A 22,834-nucleotide genomic window follows, 5' to 3' on the forward strand; every position below is an offset into this window, starting at 1 on the left:
CCTTAGTCTTCGCTGTATCTTTTCGAAACTAATCTTGTTCCTTGTCTTGAACGAAATCGCCTCTCATTTATATTTACTCATTACCAGGAAGTAAAAGCAGCATGTTCACGTGGTCACAACAGATGAGGCACGTTCTCGAAGCTAACAGGGTCACCTTGTGTTATTTCATTTCATAGAGCCTTCTTATAAACTTATAAAGAAGAGCCTTACTACATTTACTATACTTGGTATCCTAAACTTGGTTTTGAATGGGTTTGACTACTAAATGAAAACGTTAAAACCAGTTTTCAAAAATCTCTCTTCAGTTTGTGCCTACATGTACACGTCCTTCTCTCTGCTTTAGCGAATGTTACTTAATCTTCTCTTCCAGCTAACACGTCCGCGCTAAAATCATTTTGGAAGAGGTCAAGTTCAGTCGCTGCAGAAGTCAAGTGTAGCAGAAATACCCCTCTACTTCCTCTTTAACATTCTGTGATGTAATTTAGATATATGAAAATTCACATATTTACACTGCGGTGGAGAGATGAAATTAGAAGATCCTCGCAGCTAAGAACACTACTGAAACTAGTAGTTGTAAATAGGACCAGAAATTCTGTGATGTTTTTGGTTTGCTCGACTTTTCTTCATGTCGACTAAATGATCTATTTGACTATATATATGCATTTCCCAACGATTATTGAACTTGCTTTTACCACTGAGTCGAGGCATGAGGAGAGGACCTTGGGAAAGAGGTTGGGAGATATCCTCTCGTTGACGTCAGAAATCAATTATGAATTTTATTTGTTAATACAAGCGCGCGCAAATTTCTAGTTTGTGACATCACGACGAGAAAGATTAGTCGTTGGGCAGAAGAGAGTCTTGTTGACGACTGTTTGAAGATGCTCAACCTTTTTGGAAGGGACAGGTATATTTAACTCGCAGAGTGGGTAGGGAAATAAGAAAGTGCTGTTACTGACGAAGAAGGTAAATCCTCTCAATTGAAAGAGTTATTTTAACCATTGCTTTTCGTGGATTTTACGTCGTGGCGAAAACTTAGGTTTCCCTTTTGTCAACGTTGTATGCACTTGTTATTGCGTGGAAAAACTTCCTTCTTAAGTTATGATTACACCTTTCTGGCAATTCCTGGATAATTGCAAGTGCTCAGCTATGAGAAACCTATGTTGCACATCTGCGAGTTCAGGTTTGAATTTCGGAATTTATTTGTATTATTGCATTTTATTAATAATTATTATTCTTAAAACAAATTTCAAATTCACGAGAAAAATCTTTTGTAGACATGTTTCGACATGACTCATGCCATCATCAATTTAGTGCGTTGTATCCGTTGAGTTTGTTTTTAAATGTTATATGCAAAAACGGTACATTAGTTTAAATAAATAATCGTGTGCGCAAATGTAATACTTTGAAGGTCAATTCACGTGAACAAACAATTAAAATTCTCCTCCGGGAGGATAAAGTACCTTTTTCTTTGGACTGCTGAAGTATAACACTGGACTGACGAACAACCCCTACCTTGTTTTTTCCCAATTATACCAACGGCCAAACAGAACAAGAGACATATCACAAAAAGTGAATGAGATTATAGAGTTCAAACATTGCCCGAAGCGCGGGAAACGTGAGTGACCGGGCACCGATTGATTTAGGTTTTACATCTGATTGGTTAAGAGAATGGCGTGAGTTTTTTTTAACCAATCACAGAGCGTAGTGAAGTAAATCGAAACCAACGCAATTGAATATTGTGTAGACACGAACTACAGCTGACAGTCAGTTGTGTGTCCAAGATGGCTTCTTTTTTTGAAGAAAAGCCTTGATTCCTTCCTGCCCATCACGAAGCTTCAGGTTCTCAACCATCACGGCCTCCGCCTCTCTGAAAAGCAACAAAAATTATCAGCTACGTGAATATAGGAAAAAAAATAAGCTATGACTCTAAATTCCGTTTTAAGCCTCAATAAGGTCATTTTCACCTTTTAAGATTACTTAACTTTTGGTTCTAGACAGTAAAATGGAAAGCGCTCCTCTACACTTGATCATTTGGTGTAGTAAGTTAGTGTTAATCCCTACTCTAACAAGATACAAATCTTAAGCGATTGACGTCTTGTTCATTTGCGTTTTCCCGCTCTTCGGAAGCGACTCGCTTTCAATTCGAGATCTTATCGGCTTATGGTGATATTTTCCTTTGTTCTCGTTGGCAATTGGAAATACATGGTTTCGTTTTGACAAAACTCATTTGAGAGGCGCTCTAAACTGGAATTATTCAATGAAGTTGAAGCAACATAAATAGATTATAGACGTTCAAAATGTAAGTATTACATATCTTAATGGGCCTCGTAGCTAAATAACCCTAAAAATTAGTTTCAACTAGCCAAGCACCACATTTTCGCGTGAAATTTTGAGATTTCTGTCATTCTTAGCTAAAACTCACACATAAGCTTGATCCCGTCCTCTCATGGTTTGTGAGTAGAAACATGACTTTCTCATAGCTACAACAGGCTGACTTAATGAAGCAATCTTTGTAGCAATCGCATTGACTTCTTCTTCTAGTTTTTCCTCAGGTACAACCTTGCTAAGGAGGCCAGACTTAAGAGCATCTGTTAAATTGGAAAATAACACAATATGGTTATGATATGATCCAGCATTCCATCAGTAGACTGAGCTGTTGGTGCGACTAGCCGTCAGCCGCAAAATAGATACGTTCTTACTGAAGGGGGGGTAGGCATAAGGGGGAGGAAAAGGTTCACATCGCAGGGATCTAAACCATGTTATCCTAAGTCTTCTCTCTCGATACACCAAGTGAAGAAGAACTAAATAGAGATACAACTGTCACTTAAAAATCCTAAAATATCTCTAGCCAGGAAAAATGTCTTTACCATCTGCACTAATAGGGTTGCCAGTAAATAACATTTCTAATGCCACTTGTCTGGGTACAGCACGAGCCAAAGCAACTCCAGGAGTAGAACAAAATAACCCAATGTTGACACTAAAAAGTGAAAAACAACAACCAAACAACAAAATAAAACAATGTAATGATTTATAAAGGCTTTCAAAAACTATGAATTCTTAGACTTATGAGATTTCTGCAAGCCTTGTTATTCATGCTGATTTCATGTACAAGCGATGTAGGTTAATAGATGAAGATGGACAATGTAGACATAGTCTTGTAGCCTTTGCATGCAGTTCTTGGTTTTCCTTGATCATGAAGGCATCTCAAGCAAATTGAAGTATTCAGATAGTTTATGGAATACACTCCAAGCTGTGACCATTTTGGTTATCATGGTGAGTATAAAACTATATTGGACATTTCAAATTTAGTGACCTGTCTTCAAATAGGTCAAGTAACAGGTTGTAATAATTATATTTCTTAGTGTTTGTAGTCTATTATTAAGAATTTTCATAAAATATAATTACATAATGCTCCTTTTTTTTTTAATTTTAATTTTTTAATGTATCTGGCTTCACGCCATAAAATGTTTGGCTAACCTACAAAAATGATTGGCAGCCATACTGTTTATTTCATGAACAAGTGGTGTTTTCTACAATTTTTCTACAATTTTCTATATTGTACAAAGTGTCTCTTCTCCTTGAAGTCTTGTTTTTCTGTGCATACTCACCCTGGTGTAGCAAATTGTGAATTAGAGGAGGCCACTGCAATATCACAACTGGCTACTAATTGGCATCCTGTGGCAGTTGCAAGTCCTGTAAATTATATAAAAAATGAACCTTCAATAAATTACAAAAAACTACTCTGTGAAAGCTGCAGAGCGAAAAGATTAATGACCATGGAGGCATATATGCATTTATTTTTTCTTTAGTTAATCAACCATTTTCTTGGTATAATCAACCACAATTCTGTAAGGTTCCTCTTACTCATACGGAGCACTATACAGTTGGTTCAGAGCAACCTTATTGTTTTGATGATTTAACCCTTTAAGTCCCACTGGTGACCAAGACAGAATTTCTCCTTACACTATCAGCACTATAGAAAGCAGACAAGTAATGAGAATAAAGAAATATATCAATTAGGGCATTGTTGGTTGATCCAATTTTAAATTCTCCAAACTAACATAACATAAATTGTATGTCAGACTGTAGGGAGAATTACTAATGGATTCTTGGGAGTTAAAGGGTTAAAGTGGCTCTGAACCCATGGCCCTTCCTATACTGTAAGCAATCACCAAAGAATTATGCAAAAAATAAAGAGAGCACATTGACTAGGAAACAAAAACTTTCTCGCCAATATTCCTACCCATAGATGTCAAAATGCACTAGCATTCATGTGAATTCCTATACCTACCATTCACTTGTGCTATGACAGGAACAGAAATATCCTGAAATATTTGAATTAAATTTAAAAAAAAATAAATTTGTGTTTTATTGTTTAGAGGTTCTAAACTAATTATTTTTGTTTTCTTTTCAGTAAATCTTCAACAATTTCTCTGTGTGTTACTACAGAAATGACAGAAATTTAGTAACAATTGATGCTATCAGGTATATATATAGTAGATCAACCTTTTCTTCCCAACCTCAATATGCATATTCTCCATACTGTTCTCTGTTCATTTCCTAAGGTACTGATAAAGAGAATTTGTTTGACAATCAAGAGTTTCTTTGGTTGGCAATCATTTCCTTTACACTTGTGATGTTAATGTGAGATTAAGGGGTGATATTGTAAGGAAAAATTAGATGTTAGTCACTCTTAGAGGTTTAGGGAATAAAAGAAAAAACTGAGTACATTAAATTACACACCTGAACAAGTGTCATGACTTCAGTGCAACGATGAAAGATTTGGGCATGATGGTCAGTTCCTTCTTCTTCTGTCTGCAATTTGTAATAGAAAAAATTCTCATTCAGTGCTCAATACACTTTGCAGGCCAGTTTGAATATTTTAAAACTACCTCTGAGGACTAGGTTTGTAGTGATAATTGTCTTAAAAATTTTTTGAAAGGGTAGCCTGCTCCTGCAAAACATAACTTAAATGAACATTTTTTTAACACCAAAAGAACTTGTAAGGTGATGATCAACTACAAATTGTTGATGGTAAAAGAACCTAAGAAGCAAATTTAGCTTTTTAAAGCGCACCAAAGCAGTTTATATACCATTGATCACCAACTTCAAGTCCTCTGCCAAACCAACACAGCTCAGCGACCTAGTCATTTTGCTACAAGGACTGTGGCCTTACCAGTTCTTTAAGGTCATGTCCAGAGGAAAAAACACCTCCATTTGCAGACAAGACAATAACTCTAAGTTCAGAGTCTACATTTTGAAGTAGGTTTGACTTAATTGCATCCAGCATTTTCAAGGAAAGGGCCGCATTCCTGAAGGGAAAAAAGGCACACTATTATTAATAGTAATAAATTAATAACAATTTTTCACATGGCTTCAGCATCCGCACAATGTTCCCAGCCAAACAAACAGTTTCTTTCACGTGCAAGCACTCATGAGTTTCATTCCTCTAGTTTTAGGGTAATGATTGAAGGACTTTGTATAGTTATTACCACTCATTCAATGGTTCCATATGACTTGGCAAAGTGTGTAAGAAAGTAACACGAATTCTGCAGCCTCAAAGTGATTGTCACAGTAACAATTATGAGTTAGTGCTCTACCTTCGTTTTGGATTGTTTAGTAAAATTCTCCTTATGCCATCTTCTTGACTGCATATCGTGAGACTCTCATCTTTTGTTTGACTCAGAAACCTCTTGCTTAACTGAAGAGCAGCCAGAGAGTCATATCAAAAGTCAAATTATAAGCTTAAGATTTTTATTGCGTGACAGCTGATGACGGCTAAAAACAAATTAACAATCATGCATAGAAATCAATGGCAAGTAATCAAATTTATTTAGTTTACTATCTACAAGATTCTACAAAATAACAGATTTATGTTCTCATTTTATATTTTTCTTAACAGCACAATTTTAGAATACTCAGCTAACTAACTATCTACAAGGGGCTATATTATACGCTGAATTGTACATTGTATTTTGATTGGTTCAGAACTATGATCTCTCGGAGGACAGACGCACGAAGGGCATGTTTATGAGAAGCACTCCTATGAAGTGCGGTCTAGAACAGATATAATTACCTGGGCAGTCAGAGATCTCTTAAAAGGAACACGTCTACAGACCGATTGCAACATTTTGTTCGTGTCAAAGACAACTTATAATGAGTGTCATGTAAGCCTCATAGTATGTCCACACGGAGAAGATGGCGGATATTCTGATATAGTCAGGTGAAATTGTTGCGTGGGACTAGGGCTGGGAAGGAAAAGGACCTCGGGGCCATTTCTCGAAGGTGCCGGTACCTTAACGGGCCGGTAAAGCTGTTCTGTTAACGGTCTTGGTATAGTTTCGAAAAGAAGTAAGTCTAATTTATTTTTAAACAAATTTTCATAAAATTCAGGACCGCGCAAGGTAAGATCCGTATTCATATTTTCTGCAAGGAATGGTGGAACATGTGACAGCAGCCAAGCATTCAACAGAATACTCAGCAAAATTCACAAAATTGCCATCTCCGAGGTGAACTGGGACGGCTCAATTGATTACCAAGGGATATGATAATTATTTTATCCTGTAACTTGGAAATGACCGTTGAACGGTCGAAGCATCGTTGCTTTTTAACGTTATTTGCTCAGTTCCATGTTAAAACAGACAACCTTTATTCGAAGAGACATTGGCAAAGTGAAGAAAATTGTTACGCAAACGCGTCGACGGGTGGTCGTTGTTAGAGCTGTTTTTCAGCTGCTGTTTTCAGCTGAGAACGCCGGCCATTGGTTCGGTGGCAAATTTTTGGCGTATCCAAATCTTGCGACATCCAAGACTCGCATTTGATAGGCTATCTGTGAGTTTCTTTGACTATTGACCAATCAGAATGTACTGAAGTAACTCTCTTCCGCTTTGAATTACCTTAAAACTGCATTCATCTTAACCAATCAGAAGTAATTTTTTCATGTATATTATTTACTACGAAATCAAACAAAGTGCGGTGTTCGTGCTTATGATAATTGCATAGTTGTACGTGTTGTGCGAGTGCGAAGGTGACAATGTATTGCAACATAGTGCAACAACTTTTATAGTGAAATCCGTTTCTAAAAATTGTTTGATTCTAAGATAACTTTCTCATGTAAAGTCAATCGGCGAAAAGACATTGGTAAAGTGAAGATTATTGTTCCACAGGTGCGTCAACTAGTTTTTAATTAAGGCTTGTCGAAATTGGATCCGGCGTGGTTATCCTCAAGGGAAAAATGTTCAAAGTCCTATCAATACTTCTTATTCTGGGTAAGTACCACGCGTCTGCTTTGTGAAAGTCTATTGCTTTTTTGGGGAAATTCTGTAGCCCGTCATTAAATGAATCCAAATGAAAGAGAATCTAGATTGTCATTCATCTGCTACATGATGTTCAAACGAATCAAACTGTTGAAACGCTGTGAACTTTACTCGCTGTGTAGTTGCCTCATACCATGTGCCACCGCACAAATGATTTTGTTTTTTGTTTCTTACATGTAAAGTCAATCAGCCAAGAGATATTGGTAAAGGAAAGATAATTGTTTCGACAAGCGCATCACAAGGATTTTAACTTAGGCTTGCCGAAATTATTCCCGGCGTGGGTATCCTAAAGGGTAAAATGTTCCAAATCTTTTTAACAATTTTTACTCTGAGTTAATACCACTCGTCTGCTTTGTGTAAGTTTATTGTTTTTTGAGGAAATCCTGTCACGTTCTGGCTCCATAAAAAACCAAGGATACACATTGTTTTGGGTGAAGCTACTACATTTAATATTGTAGTGTTTTTTTTTTTCATTATTGCCGCAGTTTTCTCCTATTTTTTTCTACGTAAATATTTTGGAGTTTTACGTCAGTATCAATTAACAGTTTTACAATTGATTACCTAGGGGCATGATAATTATTTTATCCTGTAACTTGGCAATGACCGTTGAGCGGTCGAAGCATCGTTGCTTTTTGACGTTATTTGCTCAGTTCCATGTTAAAACTGACAACCTTTATTAGAAGAGACATTGGCAAAGTGAAGAAAATTGTTATGCAAGCACGTCAACGGGTTTTTAACTAATGCTTGTCGAAATTGGATCTTGCGTGGGTATGCTCAAGGGAAAAATGTTTAAAGTCCTATCAATTATTCTTATTCTGGGTAAGTACCACTCGTCTGCTTTGTGAAAGTTTATTGCATTTTTGGGGAAATTCTGTAGCCCTTCACCAAATGAATCCAAATGAAAGAGAATCTAGATTGTCATTCATCTGCTACGTGATGTTCAAGCGAATAAAACTGTTGAAACGTTGTGAACTTTACTCGCTGTGTAGTTTAGTTGGCCCATACCATGTTTTTTGGAAATTGGTTATATTCATATCGAAAGGTATCCTTGGGTTGATTTTTATCATCTTCGAAGGAAGTTTATATGAGATATTCTCATTTAACCACATTTAAACGTTTTTTAATAACTTCTTTTTTACATTTGACTCGTATAAATTGGGTGTTACAGGGTAATTTAGTTGATAACGGAAATTGGCCACCGTAAGGAGTTTCAAAGCTGTCGTTTCTAGGGTTAGCCCTTTATTAGCCCTTCGTTAGGCATTCGCTTTGACGAAGGGCTAACACTGGAAATACTTGTAATATGATCGGTCACATTTGTAATATGACCAAACTTGTAATATGATTGGTCAGTTTTGACGTGATGTTGTCAATGATATATATGACTCAATTCGTTAATATGATCGGTCACATTTATAATATTACCAAACTTGTAATATGATTGGTCAGTTTTGACGTGATGTTGTCAATGATATATATGACTCAATTTCTTTCTCTTCCCCATGTTAGGTCGTTAAGTTCGATTCGTTTGTTGTGTAATTGTAAAAATTCCACCTCCTTTTTTATTCCTAATAATATTCATGAAAAAACTACTCAGTTCTGATTGGTTAAAATAAATGCAGTTTTCAGGTAATTCAATGCAGACGAGGCTTCCTTGAATCAAACAAAGTGCGGTGTACGTGGCTATGCTACTTGCATAGTTGTACGTGTTGTGCGAGTATATTATAGTGAAATCCGTTTCTAAAAATTGGTTGATTCTAAGATAACTTTCTCAGGTAAAGTCAATCGGCGAAAAGACATTGGTAAAGTAAAGATTATTGTTCCACAAGTGCGTCAACTAGTTTTTAATTAAGGCTTGTCGAAATTGGATCCGGCGTGGGTATCCTCAAGGGAAAAATGTTCAAAGTCCTATCAATACTTCTTATTCTGGGTAAGTACCACTCGTCTGCTTTGTGAAAGTCTATTTCCTTTTTTGGGGAAATTCTGTAGCCCGTCATTAAATGAATCCAAATGAAAGAGAATCTAGATTGTCATTCATCTGCTACGTGATGTTCAAACGAATCAAAGTGTTGAAACGCTGTGAACTTTACTCGCTGTGTAGTTGCCTCATACCATGTGCCACCGCACAAAGGATTTTGTTTTTTGTTTCTTACATGTCAAGTCAATCAGCCAAGAGATATTGGTAAAGGAAAGATAATTGTTTCGACAAGCGCATCACAAGGATTTTAACTTAGGCTTGCCGAAATTATTCCCGGCGTGGGTATCCTAAAGGGTAAAATGTTCCAAATCTTTTTAACAATTTTTACTCTGAGTTAATACCACTCGTCTGCTTTGTGTAAGTTTATTGTTTTTTGAGGAAATCCTGACACGTTCTGGCTCCGTAGAAAACTAAGGATACACATTGATTTGGGTGAAGCTACTACTTTTAATATTGTAGTGTTTTTTATCATTATTGCCGCAGTTTTCTCCTATTTTTTCTATGTAAATATTTTGGAGTTTTACGTCAGTATCAATTAGCAGTTTTACAATTGATTACCTAGGGACATGATAATTATTTTATCCTGTAACTTGGCAATGACCGTTGAGCGGTCGAAGCATCGTTGCTTTTTGACGTTATTTGCTCAGTTCCATGTTAAAACTGACAACCTTTATTAGAAGAGACATTGGCAAAGTGAAGAAAGTTGTTACGCAAGCAATTCAACGGGTTTTTAACTAATGCTTGTCGAAATTGGATCTTGCGTGGGTATGCTCAAGGGAAAAATGTTTAAAGTCCTATCAATTATTCTTATTCTGGGTAAGTACCACTCGTCTGCTTTGTGAAAGTTTATTGCATTTTTGGGGAAATTCTGTAGCCCTTCACCAAATGAATCCAAATGAAAGAGAATCTAGATTGTCATTCATCTGCTACGTGATGTTCAAGCGAATCAAACTGTTGAAACGTTGTGAACTTTACTCGCTGTGTAGTTTAGTTGGCCCATACCATGTTTTTTGGAAATTGGTTATATTCATATCGAAAGGTATCCTTGGGTTGATTTTTATCATCTTCGAAGGAAGTTTATATGAGATATTCTCATTTAACCACATTTAAACGTTTTTTAATAACTTCTTTTTTACATTTGACTCGTATAAATTGGGTGTTACAGGGTAATTTAGTTGATAACGGAAATTGGCCACCGTAAGGAGTTTCAAAGCTGTCGTTACTAGGGTTAGCCCTTTATTAGCCCTTCGTTAGGCATTCGCTTTGACTAAGGGCTAACACTGGAAATATTTATAATATGATCGGTCACATTTGTAATATGACCAAACTTGTAATATGATTGGTCAGTTTTGACGTGATGTTGTCAATGATATATATGACTCAATTCGTTAATATGATCGGTCACATTCGTAATATGACCAAACTTGTAATATGATTGGTCAGTTTTGACGTGATGTTGTCAATGATATATATGACTCAATTTCTTTCTCTTCTCCATGTTAGGTCGTTAAGTTCGGTTCGTTTGTTGTATAATTGTAAAAATTTCACCTCCTTTTTTATTCCTAATAATATACATGAAAAAACTACTCAGTTCTGATTGGTTAAAATAAATGCAGTTTTCAGGTAATTCAATGCAGACGAGGGTTCATTAAATCAAACAAAGTGCGGTGTGCCTATGCTACTTGCATAGTTGTACGTGTTGTGCGAGTGCGAAGATGACAAAATATTGCAACATAGTGCAACAACTTTTATAGTGAAATCCGTTTCTAAAAATTGGTTGATTCTAAGATAACTTTCTCATGTAAAGTCAATCGGCGAAGAGACATTGGTAAAGTGAAGAATATTGTTCCGCAAGCGCGTCAACGGGTTTTTAATTAAGGCTTGTCGAAATTGGATCCGGCGTGGGTATCCTCAAGGGAAAAATGTTCAGTCCTATCAATAATTCTTATTTTTTTGGGTAAGTACCACTCGTCTGCTTTGTGAAAGTCTATTGCTTTTTTGGGGAAATTTTGTAGCCCGTCACCGAAAGCGACTCGCTTACCAACCAAAACTTTGCATGTTTGATAATGTAAAGAAAAAATATGTTGGTCCTCAGTCTAAAGTTCACATAAAATACCTGGGCGTTCTTATTGATCACAATCTCTCTTGGAAATACCACATTGATTCTATTGTTACAAAATTAATAAAAATGTTGGGCTACTTGCAAAGCATGTATAAGTCACTAATTAATCCTTATTTAACCTATGGTCTTGCTGCCTGGGGTCAGGCATGCAAGGCTTATCTTAACAAAATTCTAATTCTTCAGAAAAGAGCTGTCTTCGTACTTCGCGGACTGGCATGACCATGCAGTTCCTTTATTTCTCGAAGCTAACGTGCTTCCAATAATTTTTCTATATTATGAGTCCGTATCAACCTTAATGTATGATATCAATAATGATAAAGCCCCAGCAAACATGTTAAATTTATTTCATAAAACGTCTGATATTCACTCATACAATACACGATCGTCTCCGTCATCATTTAAGAGTCAGTGACTCCTTGTCTTTAATTTGTGTTATTCATGTAATTATCTTACCCCGTCATGATTAGCTTTCCAGCCATTTGCTGGGAAAACTATCACTTTTCTTTTTTTGTACAAAGAACAAAGAATGAATTTTAAAAATTGAATAAATTAAATAAGACTGAAGTGGCTTGTTTACAGAACCTGATTCATGTCACGTTTGGACGTGACGAGGAAGTAACAAGTTGCAAATGAAATATCCGAAAAAATTATTTAACGCACTGACTCGTCACGGAGAATTTCGGGGAGTGCTTCTAAAACCACACCTCAAAGCACGCGACAGCTCACAGTTTGACGAAACAACCGTGAATGTTATCTGAACAAATCAGTATAAGAAGCAGGAGAAATGAAAATGGTGATCGAGCTATTTACACTCCTACATTCATCCTGGGTTTCCTGACATTTTGTCGTGCCCACTGAAAATGTCAGCTTGCCCAAAGCTGTGGTTAAATGCAGATACTCTAATTTGTAAATAATTTCCTATGCATGTAAAATTTGAGCTGAGATGACTAGATGGTAAGTGTAACTTTGATTAAGTGGGAAGCGTTCGTTCGTTTTAACCGAAATAACTACAACTAATAGAATAACTTATATGGTATAAATTGTGGCTATAATTTCTGCTTGAGCGTCTTTGCTTCATGGAAAGTATTTAGTAAATGAACCTATTTTTTCTCAACGATCCAATAACTGATGGTGATCTTTCCTTTACAGCCGGCAACTCATCTGAAGTCAACCTAAATGGCTGGAGAGGATATTTTTGGAGCCCTAATTTTCCCAACAACTCCCCAACAAACAGAACATCCACATGGAATATCACGGTACCCAGTGGGAAAATTATCAAACTGATCTTTTTGAACTTCACCCTGGTAACAGGTGAAAACGATGACTGCGCTGGAGCAGTACCAACGAGTGCCCGTATTTTTATATCAAACGTTGCCTCACATTTCGGAAAGCCTGGTGACTTTAAGATTTGTGGCCAAAAGCTTCCTCGTCCTGTTTACTCAGATGGAAATTTCCTTCAAGTGACATTTGAATCCCGCGCCACCGTAAACAAAGGATTCAATGCCTCTTTTGAGGCGATAGATAGCGACACACGTAAGAGTTTTTGATCGTGTATATTGTGATATTTTTATAAAAAAAAATAAAGGTATTCTCTCTGTCTCTCTCTCTAAGCTGGTTTAGTGATGTTCTATCTAAAGAGGCATCCAGTGTGTTGCTGTCAATCGACAGCCCCGATACTTCGTTCATAAGGAGCCTCACGACCAGTGAGTAAGAGAGACAGAGAGACAGACATAGGGGGAGACAGACAGGCAGACAGACAGAGCAAGAGAGACAGGGAAACATACGGGGAGACAGACAGACAGACAGAGACAGCGAAAGAGAGAGAAGCTTTAAGCGCACATTTCATTATCGCAAATAAACGAAAGATTGTTTTACGTGAACTCAGTAATTACAGTAGATAAGAGACATTGTCCTCAACCTCACGTAGACTTTTTAAATTTTTTCAGTGTGTCCTACAGATATGATCCTTGATGAAATGTCAGGTTCTTTCTCCTCTCCCTTTAATCCAAGAAACTATCCATTCAACCAGACATGTAGCTGGAAGATTATAGGGAAACAAGGATACCGTGTTAAGCTCACAATACCAGACTATAATCTTGAACGTTGTGGTGGCACCGCGTGCTCGTGTGATTATATGGAAGTTCAGAATAGCTTCAGTGATGAAGCGCTGCCTGGAAAACTATGTGGTACACCAAGGTATATTCCTGTCATATTTTATTCACTGCACGAAAGCCTGAGGGTGGTGTTTGTGTCCGATGATACAAACATGGATTATGACGGATTTGGGGCAACTTACAACCTGTTGAACTACAGTCCTCCAAGTAAGTAGAGAAAACAACGTCATGAGATCTAAGAGTTCGCTGAGAGAAGATGTTTCATGAAATAAATTCACCCATACAAGTAATGATATGGAGCTTACTTAATAAAATTGGAGGTTTTCTCTGTTATCAACTCAGGGTGAATGCGAACATCTCTGATATATTGTGTAAGCGGTGATGTATTGGGAAGCAATGCCAACTTTAATTTATCTCTTAACAATCTTCATATTCTTGAATTAGGGGGTAAGAAAATGTGGTGCTGCGTCGGTGGGGGAGTATAACAAGATGATTTAGTTTCATCAACTGAGTTTATAATGTAAATTGGTCACCGTAACGAGTTTCAAATATTCATATTCTTGCCTTGGGCCTACTTCCTTATAAACACCATATTGGAATGTATCAGACTGAAGAGTATAGTTTTGAGCCGTTTTGGTTTGTATAGATTTTGGCCATTGGTCGAATCAACAATTAAAAGATAAGCATTTTGATTGGTTGTTACTAATTACTTATTGTCCCACACGCACTTGCTCCTTTTCCATTGTTTACAGTTTGTCCCAAGGAGGCAATTCCTCTCTCAGGCAGCGGGAAAATAAGAAGTACAAACTACCCAAAGAGTAACTACACTGCGTCTAGAAATTGTACCTGGAACATTACCGCGCCAGCTGACAAAATTGTCAAGTTTACGTTTACTGACTTTGTCTTAAGTGAGTGTTCAGCCAATAATTGTTCGGATTCTTGTTCTTATGTGGAGCTTTATGATGGTGGGTCAACAAGTTCGCCTTTGCTGGGGCGATTTTGCCAGGGGTCGTCTTGGAATGAGACTCAGTTGTCGAGTGGAAACCAAATGTTTGTGATGTTCCATCCTGGAAAAGCAGTTGCTCGTGGATTTGAAGCGAAATATGAATCCACAACGACCGGTGGTGAGTACCCTCTCAAGTTTATTCTGAATATCGTCTTTTATAATCTTCAAATTTTCCTCTTACGCGAATTGGTCTTGATCAGTGGTGAAGCACTGCCTGGAAAACTATGTGGCACACCAAGGTTTATTCCTGTAAAATTTTATTCACTACATGAAAGCTTGAGGGTACTGTTTGTGTCCGATGATGCAAACATGGATTATAACGGATTTGGGGCAACTTACAAGCTGTTGAACCACAGTCCTCCAAGTAAGTAGCATATATATGATCGTCAGTCCGTCTTTTCCATGAAACATGCTTATGCAGCATCAAAATAAAAGAATACCAGCAAAAACAGCAAACAAAAAAAAAAAAGATTCAACTAAGAATAGAGAACGCCATTTTTCAAGAAAGTGATTTGGGGTTAGGGGAACATGTTTTTAAGAAATCATATGCCTGATTATTAAGGCTGCCTCCATGAAAGAAGAGCTGTTTTATATCGTTAGTATGAAGCAAAAATTTGAGAGATACGGGTCGCTTTTCCGATTGTTTTCTTGCTAGCTAATCCCATTAAGGAGGGGGGCATTGGGATTTTGGGCACACCAGGGTTTATTCCTGTAAAATTTTATTCACTCAACGAAAGCTTGAGGGTGCTGTTTGTGTCCGACGATACAATCATGGATTTTGACGGATTTGGGGCAACTTATAACCTGCTGAACCACAGTCCTCCAAGTAAGTAGCATATATATACGATCGTCAGTCCGTCTTTTCCATGAAACATGCTTATGCAGCATCAAAATAAGAGAATAACTGCAAAAGGAGCAAAAAAAAAAATTCAACTAACATAGAATAGTGAAAGCCATTTTTCAAGAAAGTGGTTAAAAGAACATGTTATTAAGAAATCATTTGCCTGATGACTAAGGCTACCTCCATAAAAGAAGAGCTGTTTTATATTGTTAATATGAAGCAAAATTTTAAACATACGGGTCGCTTTTCCGATGGTTGCCTTGCTAGCTAATCCCATTAAGGAGGGGGGCATTGGGATTTTTGGTTCTGCAGTTTTGACTATTTTTTAGATCGGTTTTTCGTTTTTTTCGGTTTCTACGCCAAAAACGTCGCTTTTTCGGTTTTGGTGTTCATCGCGGTTTGCAGATTATCCGTTTTTTAGCATTTGGTTTCCGGTTTTCGCGAAAAATACTAACGGGTTTTCGGATTTGATATCTGATGCGGTTTTGATTTTTCCTATTTGACCTATTTGGCAATTACGCGCCTCCACTGCTGACCTCGAATAGCTACTAAACGCAAATGTTATTGAGTGGAATGCTTGACAAACCAATGAAATATCGCAGGGGTCCCTAGGTAGCCTACGTGTAGTCGTACCCTCCCCCTCCCCAAAGGTGAGCTGGGGAGGGTAAGCTTACACGTAGGGTACCGTTAGGCACAGAACATTGCCAGAGTTTCTTTAACAACGCCACCTCGAAGTTAATGACCAAGTTACAGGCCACATGTGACTGATTGATTTAACATTTCAATGGAATCTCCAAACCTTCAGGTCTTAGTTCGAAAATAGAAATATTAGATGAGGGATTTTCGATGAAACTTTCCAGAGCTATCACTATTTGCGGCTGCAAAATTGTAATCCTATTGAGGACTTTTGTGCGGATTTCCCTAATTTAACTGGGGTCCATTACCAGCTGCTGTGTCCGGAGAGACCACGCTCGAGGCCCTAGGGAGAGCAGCTGTTAATTTAAGCAGATACTAGAAGATACGAATGCCAAGTCCACGGCATTCATAAATCCTGTAATGAAATTAGTGTAGCTTACTATGTATGCTCCACCTGTCACTACTGTATCGGATCGATCAGGGTTTTAATAACTGCGGTGTGAAAATGTATCGGTTTTGACAGTTTTTCATGCGGTTTTCGGTTTTGATCGAATTTTTTTTCCGGTTTTTTGGTGTTGGATGATTTTTTCTACGGTTTTGCCGTTTCTAAAAGGCCTCAATGCCTCCCTCATTAAGAATATCTGTTAAGGTGCCTTCTCTTTCAAGTGACATTCGACCGGAACTAAAGAGGAAGGAATGATAGCAATGGTTTTTTCTCCTCTCACATATTTCAACGGAAATATTTTTATTCCAGTTTCTCCGAAGGAAGTAATTCCTCTCTCTGGTAGCGGAAAGATAAGCAGCCCGAACCACCCAATGAGTAACTACGCCATGTCTACCAATTGTACGTGGAAAATAACAGGATCTGCCAGTCAAAAGATAAAGTTTGCCTTCACTGACTTTGCCCTTAGTCCATGTGCTGCCGATTGTAATTCGGATTCTTGCTGCTATGTTGAGCTTTACGATGGTGGCTTGTGCAATTTTGTTAGTCTTTGAAAAAATTTACTCTTGCTTATTTATTCCAAATTGCACTCGAAATCATGTGATTACCTTTACAAACTGTACGAGAAAATCATGTATAATATTCATCAAAAAGTAAGAGATAGCTTCTCAGAAGCAAAGCGCGCGCATCAATTGCAAAAATAATTTATTCAAACCGTGCGTTCGGTCAAACAACCGCGAACAATGAAAACAATAATATACAATGATATTTTCACATCTTTAAGGCGCAAAAAAGTTCAAAGTCCGGATATACAGTTCAAGGAATTGTTCAGTCTGTGTCCCAATCATTTTCGATGAAATGGAATCGTCGTTTGTCAGGTTTAACCATGCTTGTTTTTAATTTCGGCGTAGAGTAGCACGAGCAAAGTGTTAAGCTGGGTCGGCTAGTAACTTTCGATTTCCTTGGCAATTGCCTTCTCTAAACAACACTTTTTCCAAACCGACAACCAAAAAGCAGTGCTTTCTACGGTGTTTTCGTTGTTAGAGCTGTTTTTCAGCTGCTGTTTTCAGCTGCTGTGGCGGAAGAAACCCTACTGAGAACGCCGGCCATTGGTTCTGTGGCAAATTTTTTGCGTATCCAAATGTTGCGACATCCAAGGCTCGCATTTCATAGGCTATCTGTGAGCTTCTTTGACTATTGACCACACACCCTACGGGCTCATGCAGTTTTGTTTTCTTTGAAAAATTTTACTCGTGCTTATTTATTCCAAATTGCACTCGAAATCATCTGATTACCTGATTACCTGATTACCTAAATTCTGTAGCCCGTCACCAAATGAATCCAAATGAAAGAGAATCTAGATTGTCATTCATCTGCTACGTGATGTTCAAACACGTGTTCGTCCTCAGTCTAAAGTTTATATAAAATACCTGGGCGTTCTTATTAATCCGAATCTCTCTTGGAAATACCACATTGATTCTATTGTTACAAAATTAGGAAAAATGTTGGGCTGCTTACAAAGCTACGCCACTCTGTACCTCGATCATTACGACTAAATATCCATGTATAAGTCACTAATTCATCGTTATTTAACCTATGATCTTGCTGCCTGGGGTCAGGCATGCAAGACTTATCTTAACAAAATTCTAATTCTTCAGAAAAAAACCGTCTTCGTTTGCTGTACTTCGCAGACTGGCACGACCATGCAACTCCTTTATTTCTCGAAGTTAACGTGCTTCCAATAACTTTTCTAGTCCGTGTGAACCTTAATGCTTTATATCAATAATGGTAAAGCCCCAGCAAACATGTTAAATTTATTTCAGAAAACGTCTGGTATTCACTCATACAATATACGATCGTCTACGTTATCATTTAAGAGTCAGTGACTCCATGTCTTTAATTTGTGTTATTAATGTACTTAACTTACCCCGTCACGATTAGCTTTCCAGCCATTTTCCTTTTTTGTACAAAGAACAAAGAATAAATTTTAAAGAATTGAATAAATTAAATTTAAGACTGAAGTGGCTCGTTTACAGAACCTGTTTCATGTTACGTTTGGACGTGACAACGAAGTAGCAAGTTGCAAATGAAATATCCGATGAACTTATTTCACGCACTGACTTGTTACGGAGAATTTTGGGCAGTGCTTCTGAAACCACACCTCAAGCACGCGACAGCTCACAGTTTGACGAAACTACCGTGAATGTTATCTGAACAAATCAGCATCAGAAGCAGGAGAAATGAAAATGGCGATCGAGCTGTTTACACTCATACATTCATCCTGGGTTTCCTGACATTTCGTTTTGCCTGCTGAAAATGTCAGCGTGCACAAAGCTGTGGTTAAATGCAGATACTCTAATTTTTAAACAATTTCCTATGCATGTAAAATTTGAGCTGAGATGATCAGATGGTTACTGTAGCTTTGGTTCAGTGGGAAGCGGGTAAATCAGCTCGTTTTAACCGAAATAACTACAACTAATAGAATAACTTATATGGTATAAATTGTGGCTATAATTTCTGCTTGAACGTCTTTGCTTCGTGGAAAGTATTTCGTAAATGAACTTATTTTTTTCTCAACGATCCAATTACTGATGGTGATCTTTCCTTTACAGCCGGCAACTCATCTGAAGTCAACCTAAATGGTTGGAGTGGATATTTTTGGAGCCCTAACTTTCCCAACAACTTCCCAACAAGCAGAACATCCACATGGAATATCACGGTACCCAGTGGGAAAATTATCAAACTGATCTTTTTTAACTTCACCCTGGTAACAGGTGAAAACGATGACTGCGCTGGAGCAGTACCAACGAGTGCCCGTGTTTTTATATCAAACGTTGCTTCACATGCTGGAAAGCCTGGTGACTTTAAGATTTGTGGTCAAAAGCTTCCTCCTCCTGTTTACTCAGATGGAAATTTCCTTCAAGTGACATTTGAATCCCGCGCCACCGTAAACAAAGGATTCAATGCCTCTTTTGAGGCGATAGATAGAGACACACGTAAGCGTTTTTGATCGTGTATATTGTGATATTTTTATAAAAAAAAATAAAGGTATTCTCTCTGTCTCTCTCTCTAAGCTGGTTTAGTGATGTTATATCTAAAAAGGCATCCAGTGTGATGCTGTCAATCTGACAGCCCCGATACTTAGTTCATAAGGAGCCTCATGACCAGTGAGTAAGAGAGACAGAGAGACAGACATAAAGGGAGACAGACAGACAGACAGAGAAAGAGAGACAGGGAGACAGACGGGGAGACAGACAGACAGACAGAGACAGCGAAAGAGAGAGAAGCTTTAAGCGCACATTATATTATCGCAAATAAACGAAAGCTTGTTTTACGTGAACTCAGTAATTACAGTAGATAAGAGACATTGTCCTCAACCTCACGTAGACTTTTTAAATTTTTTCAGTGTGTCCTAGAGATATGATCCTTGATGAAATATCAGGATCTTTCTCCTCTCCGTTCAATCCAAGAAACTATCCATTCAACCAGACATGTAGCTGGAAGATTATAGGGAAACAAGGATACCGTGTTGAGCTCACAATACCAGACTATAATCTTGAACGTTGTGGTGGCGCCGCGTGCTTGTGTGATTATATGGAAGTTCAGAATAGCTTCAGTGATGAAGCGCTGCCTGGAAAACTATGTGGTACACCAAGGGATAATCCTGTCATATTTTATTCACTGCATGAAAGCTTGAGGGTGCTGTTTGTGTCCGATGATGCAAACATGGATTATGAAGGATTTGGGGCAACTTACAAGCTGTTGAACTACAGTCCTCCAAGTAAGTAGAGAAAACAACGTCATGAGATCTAAGAGTTCGCTGAGAGAAGATGTTTCATGAAATAAATTCACCCATACAAGTAATGATATGGAGCTTACTTAATAAAATTGGAGGTTTCCTCTGTTATCAACTCAGGGTGAATGCGAATCTCTGATATATTGTGTAAGTAGTGATGTATTGGGAAGCTATGCCAACTTTAATTTATCTCTTAACAATGTTCATATTCTTGAATTAGGGGGTAAGAAAATGTGATGCTGCGTCGGTGGGGGAGTATAACAAGATAATTTGGTTTCATCAACTGAGTTTATAATGTAAATTGGTCACCGTAACGAGTTTCAAATATTCATATTCTTGCCTTGGGGCTACTTCCTTATAAACACCATATTGGAATGTATCAGACTGAAGAGTATAGTTTTGAGCCGTTTTGGTTTGTATAGATTGTGGCCATTGGTCGAATCAACAATTAAAAGATAAGCATTTTGATTGGTTGTTACTAATTACTTATTGTCCCACACGCACTTGCTCCTTTTCCATTGTTTACAGTTTGTCCCAAGGAGGCAATCCCTCTCTCAGGCAGCGGGAAAATAAGAAGTACAAACTACCCAAAGAGTAACTACACTGCGTCTATAAATTGTACCTGGAAGATTACCGCGCCAGCTGACAAAATTGTCAAGTTTACGTTTACTGACTTTGTCTTAAGTGAGTGTTCAGCCAATAATTGTTCGGATTCTTGTTCTTATGTGGAGCTTTATGATGGTGGGTCAACAAGTTCGCGTTTGTTGGGGCGATTTTGCCAGGGGTTGTATTGGATTGAGACTCAGTTGTCGAGTGGAAACCAAATGTTTGTGATGTTCCATCCTGGAAAAGCAGTTGCTCGTGGATTTGAAGCGAAATATGAATCCACAACGACTAGTGGTGAGTACCCTCTCAAGTTTATTCTGAATATCGTCTCTTATAATCTTCAAATTTTCCTCTTACGCGAGTTTGGTCTTGATCAGTGGTGAAGCACTGCCTGGAAAACTGTGTGGCACACCAAGGTTTATTCCTGTAAAATTTTATTCACTACATGAAAGCTTGAGGGTACTGTTTGTGTCCGATGATGCAAACATGGATTATGACGGATTTGGGGTAACTTAGAAGCTGTTGAACCACAGTCCTCCAAGTAAGTAGCATATATTTATGATCATCAGTCCGTCTTTTCCATGAAACATGCTTACGCAGCATCAAAATAAAAGAATACCAGCAAAAACAGCAAAAAAAAAAAAAAGATTCAACTAAGAATAGAGAACGCCATTTTTCAAGAAAGTGATTTGGGGTTAGGGGAACATGTTTTTAAGAAATCATATGCCTGATTATTAAGGCTGCCTCCATGAAAGAAGAGCTGTTTTATATCGTTAGTATGAAGCAAAAACTTGAGACATACGGGTCGCTTTTCCGATGGTTGCCTTGCTAGCTAATCCCATTAAGGAGGGGGGCATTGAGATTTTGGGCACACCAGGGTTTATTCCTGTAAAATGTTATTCACTCAACGAAAGCTTGAGGGTGCTGTTTGTGTCCGACGATACAATCATGGATTTTGACGGATTTGGGGCAACTTACAAGCTGTTGAACCACAGTCCTCCGAGTAAGTAGCATATATATATGATCGTCAGTCCGTCTTTTCCATGAAACATGCTTATGCAGCATCAAAATAAGAGAATAACTGCAAAAGGAGCAAAAAAAAAAAAAAGATTTAACTAAGATAGAATAGTGAAAGCCATTTTTCAAAAAAGTGGTTAAAAGAACATGTTATTAAGAAATCATATGCCTGATGACTAAGGCTACCTCCATAAAAGAAGAGCTGTTTTATATTGTTAGTATGAAGCAAAATTTTAAACATACGGGTCGCTTTTCCGATGGTTGCCTTGCTAGCTAATCCCATTAAGGACTGGGGCATTTCGGTTCTACAGTTTGACTATTTTTTAGATCGGTTTTTCAGTTTTTTTCAGTTTCTACGCCAAAAACTTCGCTTTTTCAAGGTGAGCTGGGGAGGGGAGGGTAAGCCTACACGTAGGGTACCGTTAGGCACAGAACATTGCCAGAGTTTCTTTATCGACGCCACCTCGAAGTTGGTGACCAAGTTACAGGCCACATGTGACTGATTGATTTAACATTTCAATGGAATTTCCAAACTTTCAGGTCTTAGTTCGAAAATAGAAATATTAGATGAGGGATTTTCGATGAAACTTTCCAGAGCTATCAGTATTTTCGACTGCAAAGCTGCAATCCTATTGAGGACTTTTGTGCGGATTTCCTTAATTTAACTGGGGTCCATTACCAGCTGCTGTGTCCGCAGAGACCACGCTCGAGGCCCTCGAGACAGCATCTGTTAATTTAAGCAGCTACTAGAAGATACGAATGCCAAGTCCATGGCATTCTTAAATCCTGTAATGAAATTAGTGTAGCTTACTCTGTATGCTCCACCTGTCACCACTGTTTCGGATCGATCAGGGTTTTAATAGCTGCAATGTGAAAATGTATCGGTTTTGACAGTTTTGCTTGCGGTTTTCGGTTTTGATCGAATTTTTTTCCGGTTTTTTGGTGTTGGATGATTTTCTCTAC

The 22,834-nt window shown here is 37.9% G+C and overlaps 2 protein-coding genes across 4 annotated transcripts; one reads left to right on the forward strand and one right to left on the reverse strand.

The window, feature by feature from the left end:
- Nucleotides 1-1,175: 1,175 nt before the first annotated feature.
- On the reverse strand, nucleotides 1,176-6,146 carry LOC131793970 (enoyl-CoA hydratase domain-containing protein 3, mitochondrial). 3 transcript variants are annotated; one of them, XM_059111465.2, is made up of 9 exons: nucleotides 6,077-6,146; nucleotides 5,601-5,701; nucleotides 5,177-5,312; nucleotides 4,744-4,815; nucleotides 4,292-4,325; nucleotides 3,609-3,693; nucleotides 2,868-2,977; nucleotides 2,423-2,588; nucleotides 1,176-1,867 (listed from the first exon to the last, which is right to left on the reverse strand). In XM_059111465.2, exons 1-9 carry the CDS (start codon nucleotides 6,128-6,130, stop codon nucleotides 1,765-1,767), a joined length of 861 nt encoding a protein of 286 aa, XP_058967448.2. In that variant the 5' UTR covers nucleotides 6,131-6,146; the 3' UTR covers nucleotides 1,176-1,764. The 3 variants fall into 3 exon arrangements, with proteins under 3 accessions (XP_058967448.2, XP_066023230.1, XP_066023231.1); XM_066167133.1 differs by having other exon boundaries at nucleotides 5,601-5,778; nucleotides 6,077-6,122; XM_066167134.1 differs by lacking the exon at nucleotides 5,601-5,701 and having other exon boundaries at nucleotides 6,077-6,134.
- A 6,361-nt stretch (nucleotides 6,147-12,507) lies between these two features.
- On the forward strand, nucleotides 12,508-19,462 carry LOC136280864 (tolloid-like protein 2). The gene is made up of 4 exons (XM_066166599.1): nucleotides 12,508-12,946; nucleotides 13,360-13,734; nucleotides 14,280-14,651; nucleotides 19,065-19,462. Exons 1-4 carry the CDS (start codon nucleotides 12,508-12,510, stop codon nucleotides 19,460-19,462), a joined length of 1,584 nt encoding a protein of 527 aa, XP_066022696.1.
- The last annotated feature ends 3,372 nt before the right edge of the window (nucleotides 19,463-22,834 follow it).

The sequence above is a fragment of the Pocillopora verrucosa genome, chromosome 5 (genome assembly GCF_036669915.1).
Source record: "Pocillopora verrucosa isolate sample1 chromosome 5, ASM3666991v2, whole genome shotgun sequence".
NCBI lineage: Eukaryota > Metazoa > Cnidaria > Anthozoa > Scleractinia > Pocilloporidae > Pocillopora > Pocillopora verrucosa.

What these genes read in the sequence shown, in the direction of transcription:
- LOC131793970 (XM_059111465.2), bottom strand. Translation starts at nt 6,130, where the DNA reads ATGTTGCAATCGGTCTGTAGACGTGTTCCTTTTAAGAGATCTCTGACT. An exon ending in AAGTCATGACACTTGTTCAG is followed by an intron (nt 4,326 to 4,743) that starts GTGTGTAATTTA and finishes CAAATATTTCAG; the next exon opens with GATATTTCTGTTCCTGTCAT. An exon ending in TCACAATTTGCTACACCAGG is followed by an intron (nt 2,978 to 3,608) that starts GTGAGTATGCAC and finishes TTCACTTTTTAG; the next exon opens with TGTCAACATTGGGTTATTTT.
- LOC136280864 (XM_066166599.1), top strand. Translation starts at nt 12,508, where the DNA reads ATGAACCTATTTTTTCTCAACGATCCAATAACTGATGGTGATCTTTCC. An exon ending in GTTGAACTACAGTCCTCCAA is followed by an intron (nt 13,735 to 14,279) that starts GTAAGTAGAGAA and finishes CATTGTTTACAG; the next exon opens with TTTGTCCCAAGGAGGCAATT. An exon ending in TGAATCCACAACGACCGGTG is followed by an intron (nt 14,652 to 19,064) that starts GTGAGTACCCTC and finishes TTTCCTTTACAG; the next exon opens with CCGGCAACTCATCTGAAGTC.